General features: G+C 36.2%; 1 protein-coding gene across 1 annotated transcript in view; it reads right to left on the bottom strand.

The window, feature by feature from the left end:
• The window catches only part of LOC308265153 (complement factor H-like), a gene marked incomplete at both ends in the record, with an annotated part of 57,421 nt that overhangs the window by 37,928 nt on the left and 2,145 nt on the right, over window positions 1-17,348 (bottom strand). Inside the window, 4 exons of the mRNA XM_080698746.1 lie at window positions 2,557-2,733; window positions 3,080-3,274; window positions 12,514-12,595; window positions 15,498-15,558. Of these exons, the coding sequence (XP_080554872.1) occupies window positions 2,557-2,733; window positions 3,080-3,274; window positions 12,514-12,595; window positions 15,498-15,558 (515 nt within the window). The remainder of the gene's footprint in view (window positions 1-2,556; window positions 2,734-3,079; window positions 3,275-12,513; window positions 12,596-15,497; window positions 15,559-17,348) is intronic.

Raw genomic sequence — 17,348 nt, 5'->3', positions numbered from 1 at the left:
ATACAGATTTTTTTTTTTTTATGGTACCGGGGTTCCTGAAAACCCTTCTACCTCCAGGCTATGTTCCCAGACCTATTTTACATTTTTATTTGGAAACAGGGTGTCTTAAGCCAGTAAAGCTGGCTTCCAACCTGCGCGATCCTCCTGTCTCCGCCTCCCAAGTGCGGGGATTACAAGCGTGCGCCACCACGCCTGGCTAAAATACAGAAAAAATAAATTTAAAGCACCAAAGAAAGTGAATATCAAACAAAAACTCATAGCCAGGCATGGTGGCACACAGCTGTAACCCCAGTACTTGGGAAGCTGAGACAGGAGAATCCCAATTTCACAGCCAGCCTCAACTACTCAGTGAGGCCCTCAGCAACTTTGTGAGACCTGTTTCAAAATTAAAGAATAAAAATTAGGGCTGGGGGGGTAGCTTGGGGGTAGAATGACCCTGTGTCTAATCCCTGGTTATAAAATTAAAAAAAAGAAAAAAACAAACTAAAACAAACAAATAAACTCATAATACATTTTCAGAAATTAACAATATTAATCTTGTGAAATTTCAAAGCACCAAAGAAATAAAAAACATCCTTAGAGTTTAAATATGCAATAGACACGTTACCTACAAAGATTAGAGCTCATAAGAGACAAAGTGGCCAAAAAAAAGTGATAGAACACAATTCATAAGCATTCAAAAATACCCCAAAAATTTAGAAATTATACTCCACATGTATAGGGTCAAATATCAAAAAGTGTCAAAATCATTAGGCTGTGAACTGTCAATGATTTTAAAGATCCAAGTTAATTCAAATAAAAGAATAAAGGGTTTTACGAAAAGAAATGTGTTAAACTGATTTAAAAAGCATTTGGCTCCTAGAACCATGGTAATCTCCTCCAGCCCAGCTCTTGGCCACACAGGACTCACTACCCGCGCCCGGGCTCCTCATCCAGCAGCATCTCCTGCCTAAGGGCCCAGTACCCTGGGGAAGCCAATATCCACCGCCTGGGGCTGACCAGGCCGACCCGGGTCACAAGTGGGTCAGTTCTTCTTTGGGGAGTCACCTCTCCAGTTCATGGCCACGGAGTTGGAGTCCCCAAGGCACGCGGAATCCTCCAGCAGCTTGGGCCCGTGGCATGGCTCCTGAAACCACCTAAAGCAGCAGTCAGCCAGGCCAGCCAGACAGCCAGGCCTCAGTCCTGACCCTGTGGTGGCCTGGCCTTGCAGGCTGCAGCAAGGATGTATCGAGACAGCAGGCACCAGCAGAAGAGAGACCACCGAAAGACCCCCTCGAGGCCGCTCCCAGCTTTCCTGATCCCCACAGCCATGCCTTGCTCCAATCAGAAAAGAAACTCCACGCAAGGGGCTGGAGGAAGTGCTTGAAGATCAAAGCTCCACCCCTCAAAAAGGACTGTTCAAAAGATTAGCTAGAGTGAAAGGCTATGGGCAGGCATCCATGCTTATTATAAACCCAGAGTAATACACAGAGGATTCTAAAACACATCTTAAAAATTATTTACTAATATTGAAAATTCAGAATACACAGAATAATAAATTATACATGGTTATGATATATGAGAAAGTTGTATTATCAGACTGTTGGGAGATGTTTTATATTTCTTAAAAACGAAATAGGGTTATTATGCATAAAATAAACTTAAAATGGATTAAAAGTTTGAAAATGAAAAAAATTCCATAACAAAATAAAATGTACAATTTTTTCTTGAAAAAAGGAATTTTAAAAGGAATAAGAACATTAATATGAAATCCATTGATAACTTTACAGTAAAAATAATAACTTCTATTTATAATAAACATTAAATAATATCACACAGAAATGAAAAACACATAGGTGGTACATATAATTGAAAGAGAATTAATATTTAGAATTACTACAATTCCAACAAATAATACCCAAACCTCCACAAAGCTACCTGAAGAAAAGTCATCAGAATATATTTCAAAAATTAGGATAATCCATGACTATATGCTAACCAAAAGAAATGCAAACAACATTACAATGTTATAACATTTCATACCCATTTATTTTGTAAATATTAAAATGTGACATCAGCTTGTCATTAACAAGGATATAGGACAAGAAGGAACTGTTGACACGAATATATATTGGCACAAGCACTAGAGAAAATGGAAAAGGTCATGTACAACATTCCAGAAAACTTGTCCCTAGTTCCTTCATATACCGGAGATAAATGTCAGTATTCTGAAAATATCATATAATTTCTTGAATGACATTTTTGCCTATCATTGCATTTATGTCATATTTTAAGCTATAATTTTATAACAATTTTGAGGCAAATGAATAAGTACTCTTAATGTATACATTAATATGATTCCATATAACCAACACATTGTATTTACATTCTTTTATTGCGTTTTTTTTTACTAATGTCCACTGTATTTATCTTGGTATATCCTTATCAATACATTTTGACATCCACTTTTATGCACTGGCAACAATAAGGCACATTATTATAAACATTTTGTGCAGTTGGTGTACATGGGTTTTTAAAAATTATGAACATAGTGAGGTCTCAGAGCAGTTTACTTACTGACACGGATGCATTTGGGAAGAGGGGACCAGCCATTCTCTGTGCATGTAATCGTACTTTGCTCATTTGGAAGACTAAAGCCAGGATAGCAGTCAACTTTCACAGATGTATTCTGTAAATATGTTTTTTGATAAAGTGGAGAATGTCCATTTTCAACATAATTGAAAATACATTTTCCTGAGAACCATAGGAGTGAAAAAAGAAACCATTAATTTGATCAAAGTAGTAAATTAAAAATTATTTTTAAAACAGCATAAGCATTCAAAAACAGTGTGCAGTTAAGAAAACCTAAAACAAAACCAAAGGTTTATTTTTAAAAAATCACTAATAATGTTATTTTGTGTGTGTGTATGTCTATGTGTGTCTGTGTGTCTGTGTGTGTGTTTGTGTGCGTTTTACTGGAGATAGAATCCAGTAGTCACATAAGTGACTACAGTTTTTGACTAAACTGTAGTCAATTATGTGTTCTTTCTCCACTCATTGAAAGATTTATCCATATATAATGGTAAGGACATATACTTACTGAGACAGGGCACTGTAGGATACCATCCTTCTTCTGTGCAATAAATGAAATTCCAGTATGTCTTCCAAGGAGACAAAAAATCCTTATTACAATAATAGGCATATCGTTGACCTACAGGTGCTGGAAAGTATGGTCTATATCTTTCTTCATTATATAGACCTCCATGTTTTATTTGTGGAAAATCACACGATTTCACTTGCAATAAAAAACAAAGAAATATAAATAATATTATTTATGTTAATAAACAATAATAATCAGAAATAAATCATTTGATCATTGACTTATATTTTTAACATAACTATGCATAGATTCTTTTTATATGATTATAGAACATTTTCAAGCAGTTTGTTCACATTTATTATGTGGATTATAAACTGTGAATTCTTGCTCACGCTAAATTTCTTTCGTTAACCAAGGCTAGAGAATGATACCTTTTGTGTTTTGGTGTGTTTTTGTGGGTATGGAACACAGAGGCATTTGACCTCCGAGCTACACCCCTTGCCCATTTTTTTATTATTTTGAAACAGGGTCTCACTGAGTTGCAGAAGGCCTCACTAAGTAGCTGAGGCTGTCCTCAAACTGCGATCCTCTGGTCTCAGCCTCCCAAATGCTGGGATAACAAGCGTGCACCACCATGCCTGGCTAGAATGATACCTTTCTAGTTAGACTTTCTTAGCCTATAATCATTGACAAATGAATAAGTGATCTTAATGTATACATTAATATAATTCCATTGAACCAACACATTTAGAAGATAGTTCATTCAAAACTTAAAACACAGTCAAAAGCATATGTAATTACAGCAACAAAATCTTAACATCCAGCAACTATGGGACAATATGAAATGTCCTAATTTATGGATAAAAGGCATTGAAGAAGGGTTAGAGGTAAAGACCAAGGGCATTTGTAATCTCTTCAGAGAAATAATTTCAGAGGATTTTTCAAACATAGAAAGAGACTTGGACTTACACATTCAGGAGACATACAGAACACCATTAAGACAAGATCAAAGAAGGACCTCCCCACGCCATGTAATAATCAAAATGACCAACATAGGTCATTAAGGAAAGAATCTTAAAAGTAGTGAGAACAAAAGAATGGGTGACATTTAGAAGCAAAACAATAAAAATTACCACAGACTATAAACTCAAGTCATGAATGCCAGAAGAGACTGGTATGAAGTGATCCAAACCCGGAAAGAAAACAACTTCCAACCAAAACTGCTATATCCAGCAAAATTATTATTCAGAATTGATGGAGAAACAAAAATGTTTCAAGATAAGCATAATCTAAAAAAAATTAATAAATTCAAAGTCAACACTAGAAAAAATACTTAAAGAAATAAACCATGAAGAAGAAAAGAGAAGCAAGTTGCAGAACCAGAGAAGAGATAAAGTTGATCAGCAGGGCATCCTAAGTAAAGAAAAAATATTATTATACCAAACAGAAATTAGAACACAAAATGACAGGAAACAAAAATCATATTTCAGTGTTAACTCTGAATGTCAAAGGACTTAACTCACCAATCAAAAGACATAGCCTGGCAACATGGATTAAAAAACATAATATAAATATATGCTGTTTGCAAGAAACTTACCTGACAGCCAAAGATATTCACAGATTGAAAGTGAAAGGATGGAAAATGATATATCATGCCAATGGAGATAAAAAAAACAGGCAGGGGTAGCAATACTGATATCCAGCAAAACAAACTTTAAGCTAAAACACATCAGAAGAGACAAAGAAGGGCATTTCCTTTTATTAAAAGGAACAATCCACCAAGAAGATATGATAGTAAATATTTATGTCCCAAATGTGGGTGCAGCCACATTTGTAAAACAAACCCTCCTGGATATCAGATCTCAAATAGACACAAATACAATAATATTGGGAGACTTCAACACACCTCTCACACCAATGGATCAATCTTCAAGGCAAAAGTAAAGAATCTTCAGAACTAAAGAAAACTATAAACCCAATGAACCTAATACACACAAACAGAATATTTCAAACAGTAACAACAGAACACCTATTCTTCTCAATAGCCCTTGGAATCTTCTCTAAAATAGATTAAATCCTGACCCACAAAGCAAACATCAGCAAATTGAAAAGATGTAATATAATTCCCTGCATCTTTTCAAACCATAATGGAATTAAAGTAGAAATCAAAAACAGGAAACTAAAAAAAAAAAAAACAATTCAAATACATGGAGACTGAATGATACACTATTGAATGATGAGTGGGTAAAATCAGAAATTAGGGGAGAAATAAATTTCTGGAGAAAAATGAAAATAGAAAATCAACTTACCAAAATTTATGGGACACTTTGAAGGCAGTGTTAAAAGGAAAGTTTAAAGAATTGAGTGCCCACGTAAGAAAAACAGAGAGTTACCAAGTAAACAACCTAATGACACAACTCAAGGACCTAGAAAGACTGCAACAGTCTAATCCCAAAGCCAGCAGAGGGCAGGAAATTATTAAAATCTCGATCAGAAATAAATGAAATAGAGAACAAAAAAACAATCCAAATAATCAGCAAAACAAAAAGCTGGTTCTTTGAAAAGATTAATAGGATTGAGAAACCTCTGGCCAACCTAACCAAAATAAGAAGAGAATCAACTCAAATTATTAAAATCAGAAATGAAAAAGGAGACATCACCACATACAGTGGGGAAATTCAAAGGATTATTAGAAACTATTTTGAAAATGTATACTCCAATAGAATGGAAAACATGGAAGAAATCAATAGATTTCTAAGCACATATAACCTATCTAAACTGAACCAAAAGGATTAATCCTATTAATCTTTTCAAAGAATCAGCTTTTTGTTTTGTTGATTCTTTGAATTTTTTTTTGTGTGTGTGTGTGTGTGTGTGTGTGTGTGTGTGTGTTCTCTGTTTCATTTATTTCTGCTCTGATTTTAATAATTTCCTTCCTTCTGCTGGCTTTGGGATTACACTGTTGCAGTCTTTCTAGGTCCTTGAGTTGTGTCATTAGGTTATTTACTTGGCAATTCTCTGTTCTTCTAGGTCTTGAGTTGTATCAAAATTCTACAAAACCTTCAGTAAAGAACTAGTACCAATACTTCAGAACTTGTTCCGGGAAACTGAAACGGATAAAAGTCTCCCAAATTCCTTCTATGCAGTCAATATCACATTAATCCCCTAACCAAATAAAGATACCTCAAGAAAGGAAAATTATAGAACAATATCCTTAATGAACATAGATGCAAAAATTATAAACAAAATACTAGCTATATGCATTCAAAACCATATCAAGAGAAGTGTACACCATGACAAAGTTGGTTTCATCACAGAAAATTAAAGCTGGTTCAACATATGCCAATCAATACACATTATTCACCACATAAATAGTACTGAGAACAGAAACCACATGATCATATCAATAGTTACTGAAAAAGAATTTGACAAAATCCGACACCCATTTATGTTAAAAAAATTGGAATAGAAGGAACATATTTCAACCTCATTAAGGCAATATACAATAAACCCAAAGCCAATATCATATTGAATGGGGAAAAACTGTAAGAATTTCCTCTAAATTCAGGAACAGGACAAGGATGCCAACTATCACCACTCCTTTTCAATATAGTCCTTGAGACTCTTGCTGCAGCAATAAGACAAGAGAAGGAAATCAAAGGGATTCACAGAGGAAGAGAGGAATTAAAACTATCCTTATTTGTGATGACATGATCCTCTATCTAGAAGACACAAAGAACTCAACCAAAAGACTTCTGGAGCTGATTAACCAATTCAGCAAAGTTGTAGGATACAAAATCAACCTAAGGAAATCAGTGGCTTTTCTTTATGTCAACAAAAAATCCAAAAGAAAACAATTCCATTTACTATAAACTCAAAACCTAAAAATACCTAGGAATAAACCTAACCAAAGATGTAAAATACCTCTATAAAGAAAACTACAAAACATTAAAAAAAGAAATTGAAGAAGACCTTGGAAGATGGAAGATCTCCCATGCTCATGGATAGGCAAAATAAATATTATCAAAATGACCATTCTGCCAAAAGTGATCTATAGATTCGATGTAATTGCCATTAAAATACCAGTGACATTCTTAAGAGACCTAGAAAAATCAGTCATAAATTTTATATAGAGAAAGAAAAGAATAGCCAAAGCAATTCTCAGCAATAAGAACCATGAAGGAGTTATCACAATCCTGGACTTCAAATTATACCATAAAGGAATAGTAGTAAAAACAGCATGGTATTGGCACAACAGCAGGCATGCTGACCAATGGATCAGAATAGAAGATACAGAAACAAATCCACACATGTATAGTCAATTAATCTTTGACAAAGGGGCCAAACTCATATGCTGAAGAAAAGATAGCCTTTTCAACAAATGGTGCTGGGAGAACTGGATACCCATTTGTAGAAAGATGGAAATAAATCCTTACCTCTCACCATGCACAGGAATAAACTCGATCAAGGATCGAGTTCAATGATCAATCATGGATCAAAGACTTAGAAATTAGACCAGAGACTGTGAAGTTATTAGAAGAAGGCATAGGCTCAGCACTCCGACATATAGGCACAGGCAGTAACTTTTTCAACAAGACCTCCAAAGCACAGGAAATTAAAGCAAGAATTAACAAGTGGCATGGCATCAAACTAAAAAGTTTCTTCTCATCAAAGGAAACCATCAAGAACCTAAAGAGGAAGCCTAGAGAATGGGAGCAGATCTTTACCAGCCAGCACTCTAATAAAGGGCTAATATCCAGAATATACAAAGAGCTCAAAAGACTGTATACTAGCAAAACAAATAACTCAGTCATGAAATGGGGAACTGAACTGAATAGACACTTCACAAAAGAAGAGATACAAATGGCCAATAGATTAATGAAAAGATGTTATTCATTGTTAGCCATCAGGGAGATGCAAATCAAAACTACAGTGAGATTCAATCTAACCCCAGTCAGAGTGGCAAGCATGAAGAACTCAAATAACAACAAATGCTGGCTAGGATGTGGGGACACTGTTCGTGGAAGTGCAAACTAGTTCAGCCCCTATGTAGATCAGTGTGGAGATTCCTTAGAAAAATGGGAATAGATCCACCATATGATCCAGCTCTACCACTCCTGGGCATTTTTCCAAAAGGGTTGAACTCAGAGAACTACAGTAACATATCCATGCCTATGTTCATAGGAACACAATTCATAATAGCCAAAATATGGAACCAATCTAGGTCTCCATCAACAGATGAATGGATTGCAAAATTATGTGAAATATACACAATAGAATTCTATTCAACTATAAAGAGGAACAAAATCATGCCATTTTCAAGAAGATGGAAAGATCTGGAGAACATTACGTTAAGTGAGATCAGCCAAGAACAGAAAGAGAAGGGACCTATGTTTTCTCTAATATGCCCAAACTAGGGAGCATTGGGGATACCAGAGGGACTCCAGATAATGGAGGGGAAACCTCAGCAAAGCTAGAATGGAAGGATAGGAGAGGAAGAAGGCTGAGGTTGATTAATGGAAGTACACATCCGAATATGTGTAAAAGTATGAATATAGCATGGTTAACCTGGACACACTCATTGTTGAGGGGGGGAGAGGTCACTAAGCACAGTCTAAATGTATAACATTGTCAGTATGTTCCACATATAAATAAAATTTAAAAATAAAATAAATAAAATAAAAATTATGTACATAGTGTGATCTCAGAGCAGTTTACTTACTGACAGGGATGCATTTTGGGAGAGGGGACCAGCCATTCTCTGTGCATGTGATTGTACTTTGCTCATTTGGAAGACTAAAGCCAGGATAGCAGTCAACTTTTACAGATGCATTTTGTAAATATGTTATTTGATCATGCGGAGAATCTCCATTTTCAACATAATTGAAAATACATTTTTCTGAGGACCATAAGAGTGAAAAAAGAAACCATTAATTTGATTAAAGAAGTAAATTAAAAATTGTCTTTGCAACAACTAAATGGGAATGCATAAGCATAAAAAGGTGTGAAGAAAACCTAAAATGAAACCAAAGGTTTATTTTTTTAAAAAATCACTAATAATGTTAGTGTGTGTGTGTGTCTCTGTGTGTGTGTGTGTGTGTGTGTGTGTGTGTGTGTGTGTGTTTGCATGCCTGTGTGTGCATGGGTTTTACTAGAGATAAAACCCAGGGGCATTTTACCTCTAAATTACAACCTCACACCCCTACCTTGATTTTATGCTTTTGTTTTGAAACAAGGTCTCATTAAGTTGCAGACGGCCTCACTAAGTTGCTGAGGTTGGCTGTGAATCTGCAATCCTCCTGTCTCAGCCTCACAGGTGCTGGAATTACAGTCATGTGGCACCTCGCCCTGCTGGTAGCAAGGTTATTTATCTTCAGTTTTCATAAGAGGGGACCAGCCATTCTCAGTGCTTATAATTGTACTTTGATCATTGGGAAGACTAAAGCCAGAACAGCATTCAACTTTTACAGACACATCCTGTAAATATGTTTTTTAATAATACAGATATAGGTATACTTGTATAAACACTATAGGTATTCTTGTAAGGCAGCTTTATTTTTCATGTGATCGTCATGCAGAGCTCCTGATAAAAGGAAATGACTGCTCAGGTCATTTTGCTTCTGTAACTCTTCCCTTGGCCCTATATTTGACTAAACTCTAGTCACTTATGTGTTCTTTCTCCACTCATTGAAAGATTTATCCATATATAATAGTAAGGACATATACTTACTGAGACAGGGCACTGCAGGAACCCATCCTTCTTTTGTGCAAAAAATGTAATCCCTGAATGACTTCGAAGGAGACAAAAAATCCTTATTACAATAATAGGCATATCGTTGTCCTATAGGAGCTGGAAAGTATGGTCTATGTCTTTCGTCATTATTTAGACGTCCATGTTTTATTTGTGGAAAATCACACAGTTTCACTTGCAATAAGAAACAAAGAAATATAAATAATATTATTTATTTTAATAAACAATAATAATCAGAAATAAACAATTTGATCAATGAATTATATTTTTAACATATCTATGCATAAATTTTTATATGATTATAGAAAATTCTCAAGAAGTTTGTTCACATTCATTATGTGGATTATAAACTATGAATTCTTGTTCATGCTAAATGTCTTTCTTTAGCCAGGGCTAGAGAATGATACCTTTCTAGGTTGACTTTCTTGGCCTACAATTTGTATCTCTTACTTGTTGACAGATACTTCCCCATTTTATGAAGCTTCTAAGGTGGAAATTAAAATGCTTATTTAATATTTATTCTTGTTTATTTTAAGTAACATTCATTTTTTTCCTCTACCACTTTTAAGCGTATTTGGAATATTTCTCATGTATCCTTGAATTTTACAAATTCCAACATGACCAGTCAAGCTGTGTGTCATTTAACAATAACTGTGCCTTGGGCAATCTTGATTCTTTGGATTTGCAAAAAATGGGATTTGAAAAATAATAGCGTAAATTTCCCATGAAATTGCAGGGCAGAGAACCTGGTGGTCAACTGCATATCAAATGTGATTACCCACCTCATTATGATGTTTCATGAAGCATCAATAAGATGAATTAATCCAGTGAGATGTCTTTTCAAAGGATACCAAAAGGAGACTTAATTAAAAGTAGTATCAATATCACAACAGGCCTGAGCTCCTGCTGCTCTTCTCTCTCATGAGGGCAGTTTCAATGTCTTCATCCCTTTTACAAAGTGTTTCTTTGGAGAAAAGATACTATTCCATGTAGAGTGTGATCAGCTGAGATCTGCAGTCCTTGCAACAGACTCACCTACTACTTACTTGAGTCTTGGCTTTATTAGTAGTTATGGTGGTTCCATCACAGTCTTAACTCAAATTGATCTTAAAGCTAACTAAAATAGTCACTGATTTTTAGAACTGGTGCTAATCTAGACAAACTAGAGCAACTAATTTCTTTGACCCATTCCCAGGATCTTATTGTCATCACTGCTAAGTTTCCTCTTTTTAGATTCACTATGACACACAGGATTCTCTTTGAATGATCTGCCTTAAAGTAGACACACTATTGTCATCATTTGTATCATTCCAGTTGTGAATTTGTATTCGTGTTACCATTAAGTTACTCGATGACACAAATGAGCCCTGGGGTAGACCCGAGAGGAAAGTCCTGTTACTCCATGATTAGATAAAGTTATGTCATGAACTAACAAATTGATAAACTATCTGGACAATTTCTTAAATTTGTCCATGAGAACTCCAGAAGTTCCACTGTGAAATAACCTTGTTGAAATTCAGATATAGTTGGGCCGAAGGTGGTCCAGATACATTTGGGGGAAATCAGCATTGCCAAAACCAAGCATAAAAATATTATTTTTTTATAATTCTCATGCATATTGAAATGTTTCATGCTGATAAGACCTTGCTCTATTACCAAGTAAGAGCTGCTTCATGCTGTAATATCTTGCTCTGTTAGTGACTACAAGAATTATGCATAGAATTGACATTGCCATCCTTGAACAAACTGTATCATTACATTTTTATTTCCTGGAATAGCCTGTTCGTGATGTGCTTAAAAAGTTGTATAGAACTTTTAAGTTCTATAGAAGGAAAAGTGATGTGATTGTAGATACAGACTAAAATGTAGGGCAAAGGAAGTATCCTAGAAATAGAATTCTCTTGACTTGTATAGTCTTTTGACACATATTAGTGTCTCAGAAAATGACATACATCTGTTGGTAATCCTTCTTCCCAATGGTAGAGCTCAGTTTCTCTCCTCTTGGAGGTATGTTAATTTTGTGACTCACTTCCAAAAAACAAATGTAGCTAAGTCAACAGCATGTGAGTATATCATAAATGGCATCCATGCTTCATCTTCTCTCCAGTTCCTCCAGTATATCTGGACAAAGTTAGCTGCCATTGAAGCAACCTATAGAGAGGCTGATATTTAAGGTGCTGAGGCCTCCTGCCATAAATCTATGTGAGTGTGTCTTGTTGGAAGCAGATCGCAGCCCACCCAAGCCTTCAGATGACTGCAGCCTATCCTAGTGTCCTAACCCCACAAGAAGAATCGAACTCAGAACTCCCCAGCTGAGTCATTCACAAATTCCTGACTTAAAAAAACTGAGATAACAAAGGTATATTATATTAGGCAAATATGTTTGCAGGGAAATTTTTTAAAATACAACAAATAACTACCATATTGTGTTAGATAATATTAGTCTTACCCAATGTTTTAATTCAGATATTACAATTTTATTAACTAGAGAAATATACATGCATACACACAGTTACATTTAATGTGTGTGTGTGTGTGTGTGTGTGTGTGTGTGTGTGTGTGTGTGTGTCGCTGGGGATTGAACTCAGGGTCATTTCATCTCATTACATTGACATTTCCTTGTCAATTTTCCAAATCATTCTAAAGAAAGTTCTTAAGCCCGGTGCATATAGCCCCTGGGTACCCGGCACTGACCAGTCTTCACCCATCACTGACCTATCTCCTCTCATATCCCACACTAGGCCTCTGTGAATAGTGGACAGGAACTGTGGAAAATCATGCTCATTGAAGCATCACTAGTCACTGCTTTTTAATATTCCTTCCCAGGACCTTTCCTTAATTAATTCTTTTGCCCTGCTCATTTCATTTCAGAAAAATCTCACTCTTCTTTTAGGACTCAACTTAAACATCGACAATTCTTTGCTGACCACAGAAATCTAGTTGTAACCATGGATACCCTATTCATAAGCCTCGAAAGTGTACAATATTTGCTACACTGATTATAAATATCAGTCTATCCTTATTATCACAAAGGACTAATTTTGTTACACTTTTTAAGAAGAAAACACTTTTTGCCATTTACAGTAAGACTGGACTGAAAAGAGTATGCATAATTGGGAAATTTTAGATAATATTAGAACTAAATTACCAACATGAATAGGTAAATTGTAGTCCTTTTTTAATTTTTAAATTTTTGGCAGTGCATTATAGTTATCCATCATAGTGAGACTCAAAGTGATAATGCTCATATATTCACACATCTCTTGGTGTGTTTCCCCCTGCAACCCCCCCCCACCCCCTCTCATCCCTCCCAGTATATTCTAGTGTGATGTATACTGGCACTTTCATAGACAAACATGACACAAACATGACATTATTTGGCTTGTTCCCTTCCTGAAGCCTGATTTTTCTCCTCCCCTCTCCTCCTTTCCTCCCTCCATCTCCTAAGCCTCTTCCCCTTTTATACTGGTCTCTCTTTTCATTTTCATGAAACTCCCTTTCTTATTCTCTCTCAAGCTTCCACACACAGGAGAAAACATGTGAGCCTTAATTTTCTAGATCTAATTTCACTTAGCGTGATGTTTTCTAGTTCCATTCATTTTCCCACAAATGACATAGTTTTGTTCCCTCTTTATGGCTAAGTAGAACTCCATTGTATATGTATACCATATCTTCATTATCCATTCCTCTGTTGAACCTAGGCCAGTTCCATAACTTGGCTATTGTGAATTGTGCTGCTGTAAACACGGTATGCATGTGTCACTAAAGTATTTTAACTTTTTTGGAAAATACTAAGGAGTGGTATAGCTGGGTTCAATGGTGGTTCCTCGTTTTTGTTTTGGAGCCTCATACTGATTTCCATAGTGATAGACCATATGATTGCACCAATTTATAATCCTTCCAACAGTGTATAGATATTCCTTTCCTCCCACGCCCATGCTAGCCCTTATTATCGTTTGTGTTCTTGATAGTTACCATTCTTACTGGAGTTAGTTGGAATCTCAGTATAGTATTTATTTGCATTTTCCTGATTGCTAATGATGTTGAGCTTCTTTTTACATTTTGGGTCATTTATATCTCAGTATATTATTATTATACAAATCATTTGTAACGCTCAATATTAAAGCTAAAATCATCACTTGGTCAAGATGCAAAAGTCAGCCATATCATGACCGAGGAAACTGTAGAAATCATGGCTTACAGTTTATAATAAAATATTTTTCTAAAAGGAAAAAATTATTTAGTGGATTCAGCTCAGTTTCACAATAGTCGACTTACAGTACAAATAAGAAAGGACTATTTCCTAAAAGTGTAATCTCAAACTAGAATGCCATTAGGACGCATGGGTGGAAATAAATAATAAATCTTTGCCTTCCAAGATTAAGAAAAGTCATTTCTGAAGGTGGATGGAGTGTCAATATTACAACTTGAAACATAAATACTGAGAATTCAATTTTAACCTGTAAAAGCCAACTATTATGTAATTAGAGTTAGAATGTGAATGTTAAAGGCCAGACAGTATCCTACATGTGAATCTTTACTCTTAGACCAGAGTAAAGTAGGGGGTTGAGTTCATTGTACAGCACAGCTTCTTCATTGATAGAAATGATACAAGCATGCAAATTATATAACTTCTGTAGGTAAAATTTAAAAAAGTAAATGGTGCAGACTAACAGGTATGACCCAATTAGGGTTGAAACAAGTTACTCTCAGGAAGCATCTTGAAATTCCACAGAAATCAAGTCTCTTGAAATGTGTAGTGTTTGAATAGCTGTATCCCACGGCCAACTATTGTTCTGCTAACAGTATCAGCCTCTTACAATATATCGCCAGTACAGAGAGAATGAATTTTCATTCTGCACAGGGTGACACTAAAATGAGACCCTGAGAATTCGGTAGCAGAAATGACCTAGCATCTGAGCCATTGCCAGTGGGATCTTGGGGACAAATATTAAAAGAGAAAGGGAAGGAAACATATTGGACCAATGTTTCCCCACAGTTCTTGTGGAAGTTAAACCAATGGTGGTATTAGAAATATGGAGATGAAGCCAGGCATCTTGAAGCCAGGACTACACTTGTAGTCCCAATACTTGGGAGGCTGAGAAAGGAGGATCACAGGTTCGAGGTTAGCCTCAGCAAGGAGTGAGAGTCTCCGCAACCGAGTGAGACCCTGTTTCTGGAGTCAGACGCACTACTGTTGCACCATGAGGTCATGGTTTCTAAATAAAAATAAAGTAGGGCTGTGGACGTAGCTAGGAGGTAGAATAGCCTGAATTCAATCAACTTCCTCAAAAAAAAAAAAAAGGAAAACAATAAAAAAAGAAACAGAGCTGGATGATGAGTGCCGGTGTCACAGGACCCTTTTTGGTGCTTTGTGAACACACTTCACACCTTCACATGCTCTTTGACTCCTCCTCTGCCAACTCCTATTCAGCCTTCAAAACCTATCTAAGCTGCCACCTGACTCTTACATATTTCTGTGTTCTACCATTTACAGGCCAACTTCCCAACCTCGCTCCTTTCTCCACTCAACCGAGTTTTAGTTTCTGGCCTCACTTAACATGGTCCTAGAGTATCTTTTGTATAGCTCTTCCATTATTTATGAAAAATAATATTCTAATATACTAAATAAAATATGCATCCCTTTTGCTTTTTCCATTAAGTGACCTCCTTAGGGAAAGTGCTCGTTGTGTTGCTTGGCCCTGAGAAGTCACTCGGAAAGTCCTGCCTGAAAGGGCGAATGAATGAGTGGGGGAATGAGTGAGTGAAAATGGACCGAGGAGCCTTGTCATTACACCTGCAGATCGTGGTCGAGATGGAAACGCAGAGGAGGCAGCAGCACATGGGAAATATCAGAGAAGGCAGAGGAGCAGCCGTCTGGGGCACGTGAAGGCTCTGCTGACGAGCCCGGGCGCTCTGCCTCTCATTCACTGTACCTCTGCTCTGTGGATCCCAAGTTTGAATTTCTGTTATTTTTGTTACAGTTGTTGTTTCTTCTAGGGATTGAACCCAGGGGCCTTCTACCTCCAAGCTCTATCTCCAGCCCTATTTTGTTTTGCTTTGTTTTGGAACAGTCTTACTAGGTTGCTGAAGAATCTCACTAACTTGCTGAGGCTGGTCTCCAGCCCAATATCCTCCTGTCTCAGCCTCCCAAGTCCTGGGATTACAGGCACGCACCACCACACTTGGCTCTGCTTATAGTTTTTGGAGTCAAGAATGCTTTCAATTTCTTCAATATAGGTTAAAAAAAACTTTTAGGAACTTTTGAAGGAACATTCTATAATCACTTTTCCAACTATTACATTTTCAGTTTAACAAGGTTTATGAGAAACTTGGCTTTCTCAGGTAAAATGTCAAAACAAGTAAAAGTACTCTGTCAAATCTTTATGTTCTTTTCTTTTTATTATTTCATAGTGTTTTTTTTTTCCGTACAGTTGCTCTACTCTGTCCCAGTCATGTTTTTTGCAAAAATGATTTCTTACAATTTTAGGCTAAAATGTAAGTTTCCCAATTACCTCCTGCCCCTTTATGCGCTGAGTTCTTAGATGAATTTATTAAAGTTAGAAATGGGTGAAGTGCACATGAGTTAACTGAGCCCGGGATAGACTGGTTGGCAGAGCTCCAGGGCCTGGGCAGATGGGGGAGGTGTGTGTGGGGAGGAGGAGGCATAACTGGAAAGAGGGAAAACTGGCAGAGACTGAAAAACAGTCAAAGGCTGAGCAAATAAAAACGGATCTATTCAGACTTTGGATCAGACCTGAGCAACCAGAGGCCCCAGATGAAGGCTGTTTCCTAACCTCTTTTTGAATTTACATATGAGAACTTACTTCAACTTTACAATAATTTGATTTTGCAATACTTAAATATGTCAGTGTTATTTTAAAATTAGATGCAGGCAGCTGGGCTGTGGTGCTGTATGAGGAGATTAAATTGCCATCAAATTACCATATATGTTGTGTGGCACTATTTTGGTAACATTTTATATTCTACTTTTTAAATCACTAAAACAGTTTGATTTGACTTGGCATTAATTCATGATTTTAAAAAATTAGCCAGAAATGAAAGAAATCTTCCTTACGTGGTAAATGATCTTGACATAAAACCTCAGCAAATAGCATGTAAATAGTAAAACATGAAAAGCATTCCCACAAAGTAAGTAAAGTCAAGAACATTTAAGGAAAAAGAAAAAGATGTTTGCTATGATTGGTACTAGAGACATTGTTCTGGAATTATTTGCCAATTTAATACTATTTAATATTAATTATAATATTTGTATGTGCAAGGAAATGATTGCCTAGTTTTCGAAGTGACTGGATGTAAGGGTGACTAGCTAAAAGTCAAGTGATAACATATTTAAAAATAAAACTTTGGCCGGGCATGGTGGTACATGCTTGTAATCCCAATACTTGGGAGGCTGAGACAGGAGGATCACAGGTTCAAAGCCAGCCTCAGCAACTTAGTGAGGCTTTCAGTAACTTAGTGAGACCCTGTTTCCAAATAAAAATATAAAATAGATCT

Source organism: Muscardinus avellanarius (assembly GCF_963383645.1).
Source record: "Muscardinus avellanarius genome assembly, chromosome: 7".
Classification (NCBI taxonomy): Eukaryota; Metazoa; Chordata; class Mammalia; order Rodentia; family Gliridae; genus Muscardinus; species Muscardinus avellanarius.
This window is presented reverse-complemented; position numbering and strand designations above follow the sequence as displayed.